The 14840-nt window shown below is 59.6% G+C and overlaps 2 protein-coding genes across 2 annotated transcripts; one reads left to right on the top strand and one right to left on the bottom strand.

Moving 5' to 3' along the window:
- The first annotated feature begins 1356 nt into the window (after window positions 1-1356).
- Window positions 1357-4363, top strand: TSSK2 (testis specific serine kinase 2). Its single transcript, XM_036449555.2, has one exon. The coding sequence runs from the start codon at window positions 3145-3147 to the stop codon at window positions 4219-4221; it is 1077 nt and encodes a 358-aa protein (XP_036305448.1). The 5' UTR covers window positions 1357-3144; the 3' UTR covers window positions 4222-4363.
- A 1619-nt stretch (window positions 4364-5982) lies between these two features.
- Window positions 5983-14175, bottom strand: ESS2 (ess-2 splicing factor homolog). Its single transcript, XM_036449547.2, has 10 exons — window positions 14001-14175; window positions 12191-12359; window positions 11997-12098; window positions 11120-11292; window positions 10890-11007; window positions 10473-10606; window positions 9584-9686; window positions 8352-8461; window positions 7010-7125; window positions 5983-6536 (listed from the first exon to the last, which is right to left on the bottom strand). Exons 1-10 carry the CDS (start codon window positions 14133-14135, stop codon window positions 6257-6259), a joined length of 1440 nt encoding a protein of 479 aa, XP_036305440.1. The 5' UTR covers window positions 14136-14175; the 3' UTR covers window positions 5983-6256.
- Window positions 14176-14840: the final 665 nt, after the last annotated feature.

Raw genomic sequence — 14840 nt, 5'->3', positions numbered from 1 at the left:
CCGAGAGGGCAAGAGCCTTCAGACTCACCCCATCCCAACACCTCTGTTTTAGGAAAATCTGGAGAAGTGAGACCCAGTGAGTGTCCCAGACCTGCCCTCTGCAACCCTCCCCACAGTTAGTCCACTGCTCTGCCTGGCTCCGCCCTCCCCACAGCCCATTTTCCCACGGTGTCCTCATATGCCCTGCTATTGCCTCCCACAGCACCCAGTCTGGCTCCCTCTGCTGAGGGGAAGGATCCCAGTGTCTGGCCTTTGACCTTTGAGGTCCTCCCAGGTCTGACCTCTTGCTGGCCGCCCACCCCTCACATACATGTTATAATCATCCCTTCAGATCTGGCCTCTGTCTCCAGGCTCATGAGGGGGCATGGCCTCCACATGGCCTCCTGGGGGCCCCTACAGCACTCAGCAGCCAGCCACTGAGCTCCACCAGGCAGGCCAGTGAGTGCCCACGGTCCAGGCACAGAACAGGGCTGAAGACGTGGTCAGCAAACTGTGGCTCTTTGGCCCCTTGAGTGTGGCTCTTCCACCAAATACCACGGCCTGGGCCAGTCTATTTGGTATATGGGACGATGTTCCACCCAACTGAGCCACACACCCAGGGCATTGGGCAAGTCTATTTGGAAGAAGTGGCGTTAGAAGTTTAAGTTTAAAAAATTTGGCTCTCGCCGAAGCCAGTTTGGCTCAGTGGTAGAGCGTCGGTCTGCAGACTGAAAGGTCCCAGGTTCGATTCCAGTCAGGGGCATGTACATTGATTGCGGGCACATCCGCGGTAAGGGGTGTGCAAGAGGCAGCTGGTCGATGTTTCTCTCTCATCGATGTTTCTAGCTCTCTCTCTCTCTCCCTCCTCTCTGTAAAAAATCAATAAAATATATATTTTTTAAAAAATTTGGCTCTCAAAAGAAATTTCAATCGTTAGCCTGTTGATATTTGGCTCTGCAGAATCATGAGTTTGCCGACCACTGGCCTAGAGTAACACTGGAGCTGTCCCCCAATTTTTGAGTGAAGACTGAAGGCTCCAGGGGCCCAGTCACGCAGCGCGGCTGATGGTGGGGTGGAATCTCGGAGACAGGGACATCCTGAGGAGAGGCGCCTGAGCACCCACCTCTCGCCATCCCTGCAGCCTGCTGCGGTCCTCAAGGAGGACCCAATTCTTTTTTTCTTTTTCTTTTTCTTTTTTTTTTTTTTTTTTTTTTTATATATTTTACTGATTTTTTACAGAGGAAGAAGAAAGGAATAGAGAGTTAGAAACATCGATGAGAGAGAATCATCGATCAGCTGCCTCTCGCACACCCCTTACTGGGGATGTGCCCGCAAACAAGGTACATGCCCTTGACCAGAATAGAACCTGGGTCCTCACAACCAGCCCCTTCTGGGACACAATGGAGTGAGTACTGGTCCGTTAAGCCTAAAAGACTCCCCAGGAGAGAGCGGGCCTCAGAGTGTAAACAGGCCCCAGGGAGGACTGGCTGCTGGAGGGCAGTCGACCACTGTGGGCTCACCCCGCTGGGACCAGTCACTCCCGCCTGGCACCTGGGCTCTGGCTGTCCGGCCACTGCCATCTTCAACATGGACCTCCAGACACACGCTCCACGTGCCTCCATAGAGCTGTGCTCTGGGCAACGTGCTACTTCCGCCTGCCATGCCCTGCCCCTTGTCACCTGGTGGACGGAGCAGTGTCGCCTCTGCATGCCAGCGCCACGTCCCACACCGGAGCAGGCCTTCCTTCGTCTCCCCGGAACGCAGAGCACACGGCACACCTGTCCTGGCCACTCGCTACGTGTGGGCATGGGATGCCGGTGACAGAAAACAAACGAACAGCGGGGCTTCTGAACTACCCAAGGTGTATACAGGAGGCTGTGTTTTCCAAAGCAGCACTCCACACCGGCCCCGAAGGAAGGTTTTCGCATTGCTTCCAGGCGCAAAAGGCGGTTTCAGTGACGCAAAGGATGCTTCCCAGGGTCCCAACAGCTCGACGTGTCACCCCTCACAGAGGCCCACACTGACACAATCCACCCGGGTGCTCGCTCCTAACAGGACGCTGGCCCTCAGCACCCCCAGGACCGCAGCTCCCAGGCTCCGCCCGGGCCCTGCCCAATCACTGAGCAGCACACTAGCCCGTGGTCTCCCTCCGTCGCCCAGAATCCCCAGGCCCACCCTAGTCCGGCCTCCTGTTGCCTGGTCAAAGGTACCGGCCTCCACTCGCCCCAAAGCCCATTCTCGACGCTGCCATCGCAAAACGTGACTTGGGCCACAGCTCTCCTTCCCTGCGCCCTGCAGCGGCTGCCCATCCCTCAGGGAAGAGCCCCCACTTAGTTTTCCCCCCACCTCCCTCCTGTCTGGGGGACTCAGCCATTCTCAGAACAAGCCCCTTCCTCTCTCTGACTCTTCCCTACCTGGATGCCTGTCACCTCCTTCTATCTGACTCTCTCCCCAGCCTCCAGGCCTGCCCGTCCTCAGAGCGCATCTGGGGCCTGCAGCACCCCAGAGCCTGCCTGGCCTTCCACCCCCACACATCCTGTTCACTACAGCGCTCATCCACCCAGCCCTCTGCCCCACACAGAAGCTGCTCTTGTCCACGAGAAGCTTGGAACCACTGCCAGCCTGGCCAGACCACAGCAGTCCCTCCAGTTCCGAGGACACAAGCCGCGGATGGAGCCAGGGTTAGTTTCCCGCCGTTTCCTCCACGTGGCTGAGAAGCTGCAGGAAACTAACCCTCGGGAGACAGGAACTAACCCAGGGTCAGTCCCCACGGCCGAGAAAGGAAAACTAGCATGGGACTGGCACTCCTGTAGCCCCACCTTAGGCCTGACTCCTGACGGGGAAGCTGTGGCGAGGAGGGGCAGGGACGGTTACCGCAGTCCTAGGTGCCGGCTGCCTGACGGTGGGCGGGAACAGGCACTGCTGCCACGCCAGCCTGGCTTCCAAGGTTCCAGGGGCCCTGTTCCCCCCCCAGCCCAGGTCCCACTCCCGGGCGCCTGGCTTTATGACTTCACATGCTGAAGTCACGTGGAGATAATGCTGAGCATTCCACACGTCCGAGGAGGCCCAGCCAGACGGCTCCCCACGCTGTAAATGAGGACAATGCCTGCTGGCCCACGTGGGGAGGGGATGTAGAGGGCAGTGGCGCCAGCCACTCCTGGCACCATGGATGATGCCGCGGTCCTAAGGAAAAAGGGTTACATCGTGGGTATCAACCTTGGCAAGGGCTCCTACGCAAAAGTCAAATCGGCCTACTCCGAGCGCCTCAAGTTCAATGTGGCGGTCAAGATCATTGACCGCAAGAAAACGCCCTCCGACTTTGTGGAGAGATTCCTTCCTCGGGAGATGGACATCCTGGCCACCGTCAATCACCGCTCCATCATCAAGACCTACGAGATCTTCGAGACCTCGGATGGGCGGATCTACATTGTCATGGAGCTCGGGGTCCAGGGCGACCTCCTCGAGTTCATCAAGTGCCGGGGGGCCCTGCACGAGGATGTGGCTCGCAAGATGTTCCGCCAGCTCTCCTCCGCCGTCAAGTACTGCCACGACCTGGACGTCGTCCACCGGGACCTCAAGTGCGAGAACCTTCTCCTCGACAAGGACTTCAACATCAAGCTGTCCGACTTTGGCTTCTCCAAGCGCTGCCTGCGGGACTGCAGCGGGCGCATCATCCTGAGCAAGACCTTCTGCGGGTCGGCAGCATACGCGGCCCCCGAGGTCCTGCAGGGCATCCCCTACCAGCCCAAGGTCTACGACATCTGGAGCCTGGGCGTGATCCTCTACATCATGGTCTGCGGCTCCATGCCCTACGACGACTCCGACATCAAGAAGATGCTGCGCGTCCAGAAGGAGCACCGCGTGGACTTCCCGCGCTCCAAGAACCTGACGGGGGAGTGCAAGGACCTCATCTACCGCATCCTGCAGCCCGACGTCAACCGGCGGCTGCACATCGACGAGATCCTCAGCCACTCGTGGCTGCAGCCCCCCAAGCCCAAAGCCATGTCCTCCGCCTCCTTCAAGAAGGACGGCGAGGGCAAGTACCGGGCCGACTGCAAACTGGACACACGGCCGGGCTCATGCCCCGAGCACCGGCCCGACCACAAGCTGGGCGCCAAGACCCAGCACCGGCTGCACGTGGTGCCCGAGAACGAGGACAAGATGGAGGACAGGCTGGCAGAGACCTCCAAGGCCAAAGAGCACCACGTCCCCGGAGCCGAGGTGGGGAAGGCAGGTGCCTAGGGGGCGGGCGGCCGGGGGGGGGAGGGGAGCGCGCGTGGCGCACGGTGGCGCCCGCGTTAACGAAGTAGGCAGGTAGGAGCTGAAGAAGGCACAGGTGCAAGGAACAAGTAAAATCTGTCAATTAAACCGCTATTTTGATTACGTTCTGTTAGCTTTCTTCTACTTGGTAGCAAAGACCTTCATTGCTAACCAGCAAATAAACCACAACGTGTGAACAAGCATCGAGAGTGCCCCCCGAGGAGTCTTTCTCTCCAGGACGCAGCGTCTCCAGCACAGGGGTCCAGGGACCCGGGCTCCGGCGGAAGTGCTCACAGAGAGGGTGTGGCCAAGGCGGCCTCAGCCATGGACCACCCTGCCAGGCTCCTACCGGTCTCCCCGACTTGCCAGTGCCCAGAGCCTCCAGGGCTGCCAGGCGGGTGTGTCTCCCACCTCAGGTGCAGCACAGCCTGCTCTGACCCCATCCCACTTGCTCAGACAGCTCTTCCTCAGAGTTCTCCTCGCCCTCCCTCCCCTCGGCCCTTGGAGGATCCCCTTCATCCCCTGCACCCTCTTCCCTGCATTCCTGGTCACCCCACTCAGCAGCCCTATTCTGTCACACAGGGCACACTCCCAGCAGGCCAGCCACGTACCAGAAGGGGTCAGCACCTGGCCTTAGGTGGCCTTGACTGGACCGTCTCTCTCTGCATCTCACTCACGCCCACTCAGACCTCTGCTTTCCCATTTCCCTGGGGGCACCCTCAAGCCCAAGGCCACGCTTCCCCATGCGGGAAAAGTATCAAAACCCGCACTCTGCGCCCCAGACCTTGGTCCAAGCTCACCTGCTAAGCCCACCCAGCCCCTTGGTGGGGCACAGGGCACAGCCAGGACTTGGCCCCTGGAGTTTGCAGGAACTCACCGTCGAGGAGTGCAGGCTGGTGGTGTCCAGAAGGCGGCAGGCCCCGCACCAGCCTCCGGAGGCTGTTGGCACTCAGGAGGGCAGAAGAGGACCAGTGCAGGAGTCCTGGGGATGATGGCCTAGTGCGAGGGCTGGGGTGCTCGAAGCAGGACTCCGGTCTGAGGGGTTCCAGGTTGCCTCCCTGAGCAGCAAGCCCCCAAGGGCACAATCTGATCCCACTTGACGCAGAAGAACCCATCTGGCAAGCAGCCATGGTCTTGGACGCCCCCCCAACTCCATGTGAAGCAGCTGGCCCTAGGCCTTCTGGGAGTTTGGGCACCAATACACTCAGGCTGTCAAGCAAGCGCTGGCTGGTGGTATGAATGGTGCTGCATGAGCCAGGCCCTATTGCTTGACACTGGCCCAGGTTACTGTGACCTGGGGCCACTACTGGTGGCAGTGACAGGTGAGATTGGTGACTCGGCATCCTAAGACTGGCAGTGCCTGGAGCACAAGGGGTGGGGGGGAGGGGGAACAGGAAGATAGAGATGCTCTGCCCCACCTGAGCTAGAAGCCAGGGGCTTAGAAGTCATGGTAAGGCCACTGGGAAGGACCCCACACAGGAGTATGGCCAGAGCCCCAGGTGAACCCTAGAGGCTCAATTCCCAAGGGCTGCGTCCCTCCCTCAGAGAGCAGAATTTGGGGTTGGGGTCCTAGGGGACCAATATGCTGTGAGCTCAGCTCAGGTTTTAAGCCCGGGAGCGCCACAGAAAGCAATGCCGGCGGTGACGGGAAAGGTAAGACACCTAGCCATCCAAGGATCACCCCTCACAGCAATTTCGCCCATAATCCTGAGATCTTGATGCAAGCAAAGGGACGGCCCTGCAGACTGTGCTAGGTGTTGTTTAATTCCTGTTAAATAGAAACGGGCAGGGGTTCCATAGAAAAAAGTACCAGCAAAGCCCTGGGATGCACCCAAGGGCCATGGTGTGGGTCCGGTGCCAGCCTGGCCGTGACAAGGCACCTTTCTTCGGTGGCTCCTGGGACAGTCACTGCTTTTGGCCCGGGCCTGGGTTCCCCAAAAGGCCGGAGTCCTCTGCTGAACGGACAGCTGCCCCGCAGGCTCCACAAATATCCCGCGAGCCCGGCCCAGGCCCGGCCCTAGAAGAAGTCCGAGGCTCTGCGCCGGGCGGGGAGCTGCAGCAGGTTGTCTGTGATGGAGGCCGGGTCCTGGCTGAGGGGGGTGCGTGTGGCCGAGCCGGGAGCTGGGGTGCTCGTTGGGGTCTGGGGCCCGCCGGCCGGGGTCTTGAGGTGGGCTGAGCGTGCTGGGGACGGCGTGTAGCTGGCCCGCAGGGCCCGGTCTGTGTACTTGCTGGCCGTCCTGCTCACGAGGCGCTGCAGGGCTGGGGACATGGCTGGGCTCAGGCCTTTGGGGGTGAGGCTGGAATAGAGGGGGTGAGCGAGAGGGGCAGATGAGGCTGAATGGGGCACTGCCAGCAGTAGGGCTTGCCGCAGCTCCATAGGAAGACACACGGGAGACTCATGGTCACTCTGGGCCGAGGACACCAGTGGCCTGGCATGCAGCTGAATGCTGGTGCTGCCCTTGGCCATGGGGCTGGGTGGACCCCAATCTTCTTTAAGGGGAATGACATCCATGGTCACAGGTCTGACAAGAGCTCAGAGTGGGACAACAGGCCTTAAGGTACCTTTTAGGGGTGTGCCTAAGAGGCTGAAGAAGAAAACGAAGGGGCCCCCCCATCCTGGTTCATACAGGGCCTCACTGCGGACCAGGGAGCTGCCACGGGACCCATCGGAGGACAGCTGGGACTGCCCTGAAGACCGAATGTCCACACTGTTGGGGGTGGGGCCGAGGAGGAGCAGGGAGAAACCCCTTGAGGGTCAGACAGCCCTCACCTGGCCAGGTTCTCCGTCACTCTCCGCAAGGCCTCCTGCTTCTTGGCCCGGTTCTTGGCAGCAGCCTCGTTGGCCATCTTCAGCCCCAGCCGCTCCCTGCGGCCCGGCTCCAAGATCTACAAAGTGGGTGTGTGGGTGCTCACTGAGCTGGACAGTCCCTCCCGGCTGGAAGGGCTGACTCCCCCACGATCTCAACAACCCGACACCACCTCTCCTAAGAGCCCCCGAAGGCCTCCAACCGGCCAGGCCGAGCTGCCCACCGGCCAGCACGTTGCTCTCAAAGCCAGCACTGCTGGGTAGGAACCTCACAATCTTTTAGAAAAGATATACCACTTCTCTGAACTATCATATGCTACTACCCTGGGGAGCCCACGCTCTTGGGGAGGGGGAAGTTAGTGGTGTTCTCCTGGGGTTTCTTTGGAAGCTAAGTTCTCCTGGTTATTCTAAATTTCTGCCGCTACCGTGAGTGATATCAATTTTTTTTTTTTTTTTTTTTTTTTTAATTTTATTTTTTTTTTTTTATTGCACTTCAAACTGATCATTGCCAGTTTCAAACTGATCATAAGGGACCGGTTCCAGATGCCTGACCCAGCCTTTTGGAAGGCCTTCTGCATCAGTACCAGACTCCAAGCCCAACTCTTTGGGGTGTCAGAGCAGATGGGGTAATCCTGCCCTCTTTGTCTCTGTGACGCCAACCTCTGTCCCCCTCCCCCTCCCAACACCCCACAGCTGGGATAGGCAGCAGCCCAGCACCCAGACAGCAGAATTGCACTCTTCCTCCTTTCACACACTGCCAGTCCCTCAGTTTCCCCACCAAACTGCGTGTAAACCAGAGAACTTCATCTTCCCAATACCTCTCTGGGACCCCACCTGCTTGCCCATTTGCCCACATCGTCCTGGGCCACCCCATCTCTGCAAGGGGCCTCTCTGTGGAAGCGCACAGCCCTTCTGAGGACATACACCCCACCCCACAAAAGGCTTGCAGCATCGCCTGAGCTCCGGGTCTGTCTCTGAGACCCCCAGGCGTCTCTGGGCAGCCCCATCCTCTGGGACCGCAGGCTCAGAGAGGAGCCACAGCCGTTCCCTGCCTCGATGCCTCGGCCCCACCCACCAGTTCCTCCTCGGCAAAACCATCCGTCCACCCACACCTGTCTTCGCTGCCCCGGCACCATTGAGAAGGGCAGGGCCTGAGCGGGCGTGTGGCCTGGCACGTGGCTCGGCCCATGGTCAGCTCTGCTTTGACAGCGGCAGCCGGGCCGTCCTCTGTGCCCTGAGCTGTGGGTGCTCAGAAGAGCACACATCCACCTGGGGTCCCACCTGTGCGCCCCCCACCACAGCTCACCTTGAAGGCTGGCCCTGGTGTCCTGTCCACGTAGGGGGTTTCTGATCCTTCAACTCTCACTGGTGTGTTCTCAACCTCTCCCCAGGTCATCAGCGGAGACTCGCTCACACCTGCAGGTGGAGAACCCACAGGCACTTCAGACGAGGGGGCCCAGGTGGGAGCACAGCCCAGGCCCTCCTCCCCCAATACAGTCCCCCCATCCACCCTCAGCGTACATTCCAGCGAACGAACACCAAGGCTGGATTCTGGAACCCTGGCCTCTCTGCCCTCTGAGGGACACAAGGCCACTGTGGGCCCACGGCCTCTATAGCCAGGGGGCTTAGCTTGGAGGAGGGGCGCTCCCCAGAGAAGCTGGGCTGGTCAGTGAGGTCCCCTTCCTAGCACAGGGCCACCCCAGCGGAAGAGACACTCAGGGGCTTCCAGAGGTGCCGTTTCTCCCAGGGCCCTGGGCAAACCCCCACATGCCCGTGCCTATGTCATGGCCACCAGCTCCCCAGAGCACAGGGGCCAGTGCGTGGGAGGGCAGAGGGACAGTGTGTGTACTGCGAGACCGTCCCCACGGCTCACACACCCTCTGTGTGAGGAGATGCAGGGCTGGGGCCCAGAGACCCCTCCTCACAGTGCTAACGTGGGACCCAGAAACGTTACCCCAGGACGGAGGGGACAGCCAGCCCCAGCCCAGGCCAGTGGCAGGAGGTAGGCGGCCTGAGAGAGGGACACAGGCTCCTGCAGCCCCCCAAGGCCTATCCTGCCCACCCCCACAGGCCAGGCACGGCCCCTCAGGCCCCATGTGTAACCAGCCTCCTGCAGACAATAACTTGCCTTCCACGCACATCTACATAAGAAGTATGGCAACCCACTGGACCGCACTGCCCTCACTGCAAGCCAGGCCCCAGGCATCCCCTGCGCCCCTCAGCATCTCACCACACCAGTCTGTCCAGCAGAGCCTAACACCCCTGGTTCTGGCAAACTCCGTCTGTCCTGCCCAGCTTTGGGGGAGGGACAGACCACCCGGCTAAGGAAACCGGGTCCCACACATCTCAGGTCGGGTCTGCCTTGCAGTCCAGCCCTGTCCTTGTGGACAGGACACTGGGTCCCTGATTCACACACTGGGTGAGGGGCAGGCCCGAGGGGAGCACCGAGTGGCCAGGACCAACCGAGCGGCCCACCTCCCCCCGCCCCGCCCAGGCCGCCCACGGGTGGGCCCGCTCGGCGGCAGGCGCGTTTCTCACCGGGCGCAGGAGAAGGGGTGGCCACAAATCCAAATCCGCCCACTCGAGGGGATTCCTGGGGGATCAGCTCCTTGCCGTCGGGGCCCACCTTGCCCTGTTTGTGCTGGAACAAGCGGAGAGACCGGCGTCAGGGGGCCAAAGCCACTCTCTCCCACTGGCAGAGGGGCGGGTGCACAGGACTCGGCGGAAACCCTTCCCGACCCCCGAAGAGCGAAGCCGGGTCCCTGTGGCTGGCAGCCCCATTGGGGGAAAGTGGGGAGGCCCCTGGCCCCTGCAAAGGCCTTGAGGACCTGTCAGAGCAGGCACCAATGAAGGAAGCTCCCTCAGTCTCCCCCTCCATGCACGGGGGGGGCTCGGCCACACCCCACCCACCCGGGATACTTTCAGGGGCTACCCTAACTCTGGGTGCCTGAAGAGCCTCCAGAGCAGTCTCCCCACCTCCTGTCTCCCACCCTTCAGCCCCATCACCACCAGAACCGCCGTCACACGGGACTCCCACGCTTGGAAATCTGTGTTGTTTGCCACACCAAGCCCCCCCACCGCAGCCTACTCACCCCCTACTGACCCCTTCCCACGCCCCAGCCCTGCCTGGTGCAGGGAAGCAGGTCTGGCCAGACTGGCCTTGCTCTCAGCAGCTGACTTTGTCTCATGCCCTTGCCCCCCCCCCCCCCATGGGAGCTGGCACCGATCTGGACCCACAGAACGTGTCTGACAAAACAGAGCCCCCATGGGAGACCACGTGGGTTGAGAACACCCAGGGCCCTGCCACACAGGGGCCCCAAATTCTTCTGCACGTCTGCGCTCTGCCGAGCCCCAGAACTCATTTAGGAGGAAGAGACGAGATCAAGGAAGTCCTGTCTGCCCGCAGCTGCTGGCTCCCGCCACTCACCTGGGCGTTGAGGGCAGCGGCCTGCTGCAGCTGCGACCTGCTCAGGGCCTGGCTGAAGGGGTCCCTGAGGAAGCGCGTGTTCTTATGCACCACCTGCCGGGGCTTCTTAAACAGCTGCTCCTCATCCGGGACGCCTGGCGGGCCGAGGAGAGATGGCGGCAGGTGTCAGAGGGGCGCTCGGGCCCGAGAGAGGCCACGTCATTCCCCGCTGAACAGACACACGGAGCCGGCTTCAGCCCCCACATCACAAAACCCGAACAAAGCGGGGGAGAGCCTCACTCCCTCACTGACTTCCCACACACACCCACCGGCCCCAAGCAGACCGGGACCCTCGGAGGCCCGGAAGGCTAGGGGACAGAGACACACGCGTTGAAGGCCAGATCCAAACACCCGGCCCTGCCCACGCCGCCTGCTCACCCTCTGGGTAGTACATGAGCGAGTTCTTGGCCTTGTACTTCCAGGTCTCCACGCCGGCCTGGCTGCTCTCGATGGCTTGGTGCTCTGCCGACGGGAGCGCAAGATTATCTTTCTGCCGCTGCGTCACACAAGGAAAAGGGAGGGTCAGAGCGCCCTGGGCACCGTGCCCTGGCCCTGCGACTCCCCCACCCCAGAGGGGAGGGTGCTGCTGCCCCTGTGCCCACGCACACCTTCTCAAACTCCGCCTCGGCCTGGTAGAGCCAGGCATGGCGAGCCCGGCTCTTCTCCTTGGCCACCTCCATGATCTCCTGGAAGGAGGCATTGTCCTCGCTTGTGTACCGGCTCAGGAAGACATCCAGGCTGGGCAGGGGCTCCTTCTCCTCCTCCTCCTCTCCAGCCTCTCCTGCTCAGGGTAAGGGGGGGGGTGGGTGACGCAGAACCATAAATGGCACCAACACCACTTTGCAGTCTGTGGGTCCTGGGGACCGCACTTACCGACAAGCAGGGCTAGAATGCTCACACCTGGGCCTGGGCCTGGTTGTGAGAGCCCACCCTGCTGGACAACTCCCCACCCGGGGGCAGAATCAACCACCCCCCAGTGCCCAGGCAACCTTCAGGGGCTCCCCTCATCTGCTGGATGCCAAGTGCAGTGTGCGATCTGACTCGGACCGGAAGGCGAGCACCCACGCGTTAGAGAAAGAACAGGTTTGCCCAGGGTCCTGGGAGATACGGCAGCTCTGGAAGCCCCTTCCAGAGTGTCCCTTCCCTCGGGGTGGGGTGCCATCAGTGACCCCGGTGGAGGTGAGCCCAGGCCCTCCCACCCACCGCAGCCATCCCTCCAAACCAGTGTACATTCCAACACCAAGGCTGGCAGCTGGCCCTCCATCCTTCCCCAGGATTCTGGAACCCCGGAATCTGACCTCTGGGAGGGAAATGAGGCCAGTCTGCACCCAAGGTAGCCATAGGCTTCTACAGCCATGGGGCTCAGCTTGGAGAAGGGGCGCACCTAGAGGAACCAGGCTGGGTCAGCGAGGTCCCCTTCCTAGTGCGGAGCCAGGGTAGTCTCCCAGGGAGTCACTGACCATGTGACAGACAGAGGGCACTCACCATCACCATCCTCCAGGCCCTGGCCCCGGCCCTGGGGCTTGTGGCCCACCACGCCCGTCCCTGTGTGCACCTCAGGGGTTTCAAATGTGGCCGGAGTCACATCTGGGGAAAGGGAGGAAACGGGGATCAGCGTGGACCTGAGGCAACAATTCAGAGATTGTTCCCGTCGGTGCCACCCACAGGAGTCCTCTTACAGGGCGGCGGGGGCTCTCGGGACATCTTGCCCAGGGCAGAGCCAAACTTGATGGCAATCTGGCGCATGCGTTCCAGGTCCCCATTCTCCTCAGCCTCCAGGTATTCCTTCTGTGCCTGCAGCTTTTCCACGTCAGGAAAGAAGTCTCTCTGGATGACTGTCTGGAGGCCCTGTCAGGAGCGATCAGAACAAGAGTCAGAGCTGCCATCTAGGCTCCCCTGCCTCTGTCACCTGCCGGAAATGCTAAGGCCACTGCTGACCATCCGCCCCACCCTCTGTCCAGCCCAATGCTCCCGAGTTTAGGGGCATTTTCTTTTTCTTTTTTTATTTTTATATTTTATTGATTTTTTACAAAGAGGAAGAGAGAGGGATAGAGAGTTAGAAACACTGAGGAGAGAGAAACATCAATCAGCTGTCTCCTGCACACTCCCTACCTACCGGGGATGTGCCCACAACCAAGGTACATGCCCTTGACCGGAATCGAACCTGGGACCCTTCAGTCCGCAGATGTTCTATCCACTGAGCAAAACCGGTTTCGGCAAGGGGCATTTTCTGATGAAAACAGCATCCCTGCCATTGTCGGGTAGCTCAGTTGGTTGGAGCATCCTCCCAATGTGCCAGGGTTGTGGGTTTGATTCCCAGATAGGGAGTCAACCAATGAATATATAAATGGGTGGGACAATAAGTCCATGTTTTCGTATCTCTCTCTGTCTCAATAAATAAAAAAGTTTGGCTCAGTGGATATAGCATCGGCCTGCGGACTGAAAGGACCCAAGTTCAATTCCGGTCAAGGGCATGTACCTTGGTTGCAGGCACATCCCCAGTGGGGGGGGGGGGGGGGTGCAGGAGGCAGCTGATGGATATTTCTAACTCTCTATCCCTCTCCTTTCCTCTTTGCAAAAAACCAATAACATATAAAAAGCATTTTAAACAACATCTCATGGGGCCTTGCTGAAACATCTAACATTACTAAAGGCTCCTTTGATTTTCATGAAGCCGTTCTCTCTCTCTCCCTTACTAACTGGTCCTTCTCATTCTCATTTGCTGGCCCCACTTCCACACCTGCTGGACCGAGGTTTTCATCAGGTTGGTGCAGTTGAAGCTGGGGAGAAGGCAGATTGCCGCCTTCACTCCTATTTCCAATGTAAGGCCCCGGTGCAGACGCCAGTGACTTCTGGGTCTTCCTTTCCCTGGATGACTTCAGCCTCTCACCCCCCACCACCAGCACGAATTGTGATCCCCCAACTCTGCACCTCCAGCCAGACCTTGCTCCTCGGCTGTACATTTGTGCACCCAGCTGTACAATGACGCCCCCTGTCTGTACAGCCGAGAAGCCTCCCAAACTGAACCGGCGCCACACCGAACCGGCACCCGCCAATCTCCTCCTCCTGCCTGTTTGCGGCAGGATTTCAAGATGCTGCCTCCTCAATCGCAGGACTCCCGGCCTTTGCACTTGCCATTACCGCTCTCTAAAAAGTCCTCTTTGCCACTAGCCTTCCAAACTCTCACTCGTGCTTTAACAGAAAACCTTGTTTCCCGAATCCGCCACACATACGAGCAGAACTGCCTCCTATCGCACCTACAACTCTGCTTCCTTCATCAAGGACACCCAGCCCCTTCTGCACTGTGTTTATTTGGCTCCCGTGCCGTCCAAACCCCAAGGCCAAGGGATTCGGGCTGCTTCGCCTCTGCGAGGGGAGGAAAGTCCTCGGCCCGTGAGGAGGGACCCCAGAGGCGCGCGAGGGGGGCGGGGGTGGCAGGGAGGACCCAGGAGGGCCCAGAAGTCGCTGGCGTCCGCACCGAGGTCTTACCTCGATGTACTCCTCCTCGTCCAAGACCTTCTGCTTCCTCGCCACAGCCCCGGCCTCCCCAGCCGCCCGCTTTCTCCCGGGCCCCGACGCGGTGGAAAGCAGCAGGGCCCCGGGAGACGCGCTGGGCGTCTCCATCGCTATCCCAGGGCTGCTCAGAAGGCGCGTCACCGCGTCAGAGGGGCGGGGCTGTACTGGCTGCACAGTTGGCCAATAGGAGAGCTGCGCGTTTCGGAGGCCGACCGCGCTCTGCTATGACGTCACTAAAAGCCCTCGCCCTTATGGGAATTGTAGTCTTCTCCTTACCCCTCGCTATATTATGTACCCGAGCGGTGGGCACTAGGCGGCGCTGTGGTGGTGATGGAGTTAAGGGGTGTGTCACTTTTTTTTTTCTTTTTTTTTTGTGTGTGTGTGTCATTTACTCTAACCGTGAGACGTTCCTGCATTTATTTATTTATTTATTTATTTATTTATTTTTATTTATTTTTTTATAAGTATATTTTATTGATTTTGTACAGAGAGGAAGGGAGAGAGATAGAGAGTTAGAAACATCGATGAGAGAGAGTCATCGATCAGCTGCCTCTTGTACACCCCCTACTGGAGATATGCCTGCAACCAAGGTACATGCCCTTGACCGGAATTGAACCCGGACCCCTCAGTCCCCAAGCCCACGCTCTATCCATTGAGCCAAACTGGTCTCTGCCGTTCCTGCATTTAAGTAAGGCCTTGGGCTTCCCAATTTTTGGCAAATAATCACTGCCTATGCTTCCATATCATCAACAAAAATACATACTTCAAGAATTTTGATTATATACACGTTTCAAAGCTTTTATTAAAATTTTT

The sequence above is a fragment of the Pipistrellus kuhlii genome, unplaced genomic scaffold (assembly GCF_014108245.1).
Source record: "Pipistrellus kuhlii isolate mPipKuh1 unplaced genomic scaffold, mPipKuh1.p scaffold_m20_p_20, whole genome shotgun sequence".
In the NCBI taxonomy this organism is placed as follows: domain Eukaryota; kingdom Metazoa; phylum Chordata; class Mammalia; order Chiroptera; family Vespertilionidae; genus Pipistrellus; species Pipistrellus kuhlii.
The sequence above is the reverse complement of the archived record's forward strand: the minus strand, read 5'-3'. Positions and strand labels throughout refer to the sequence as shown.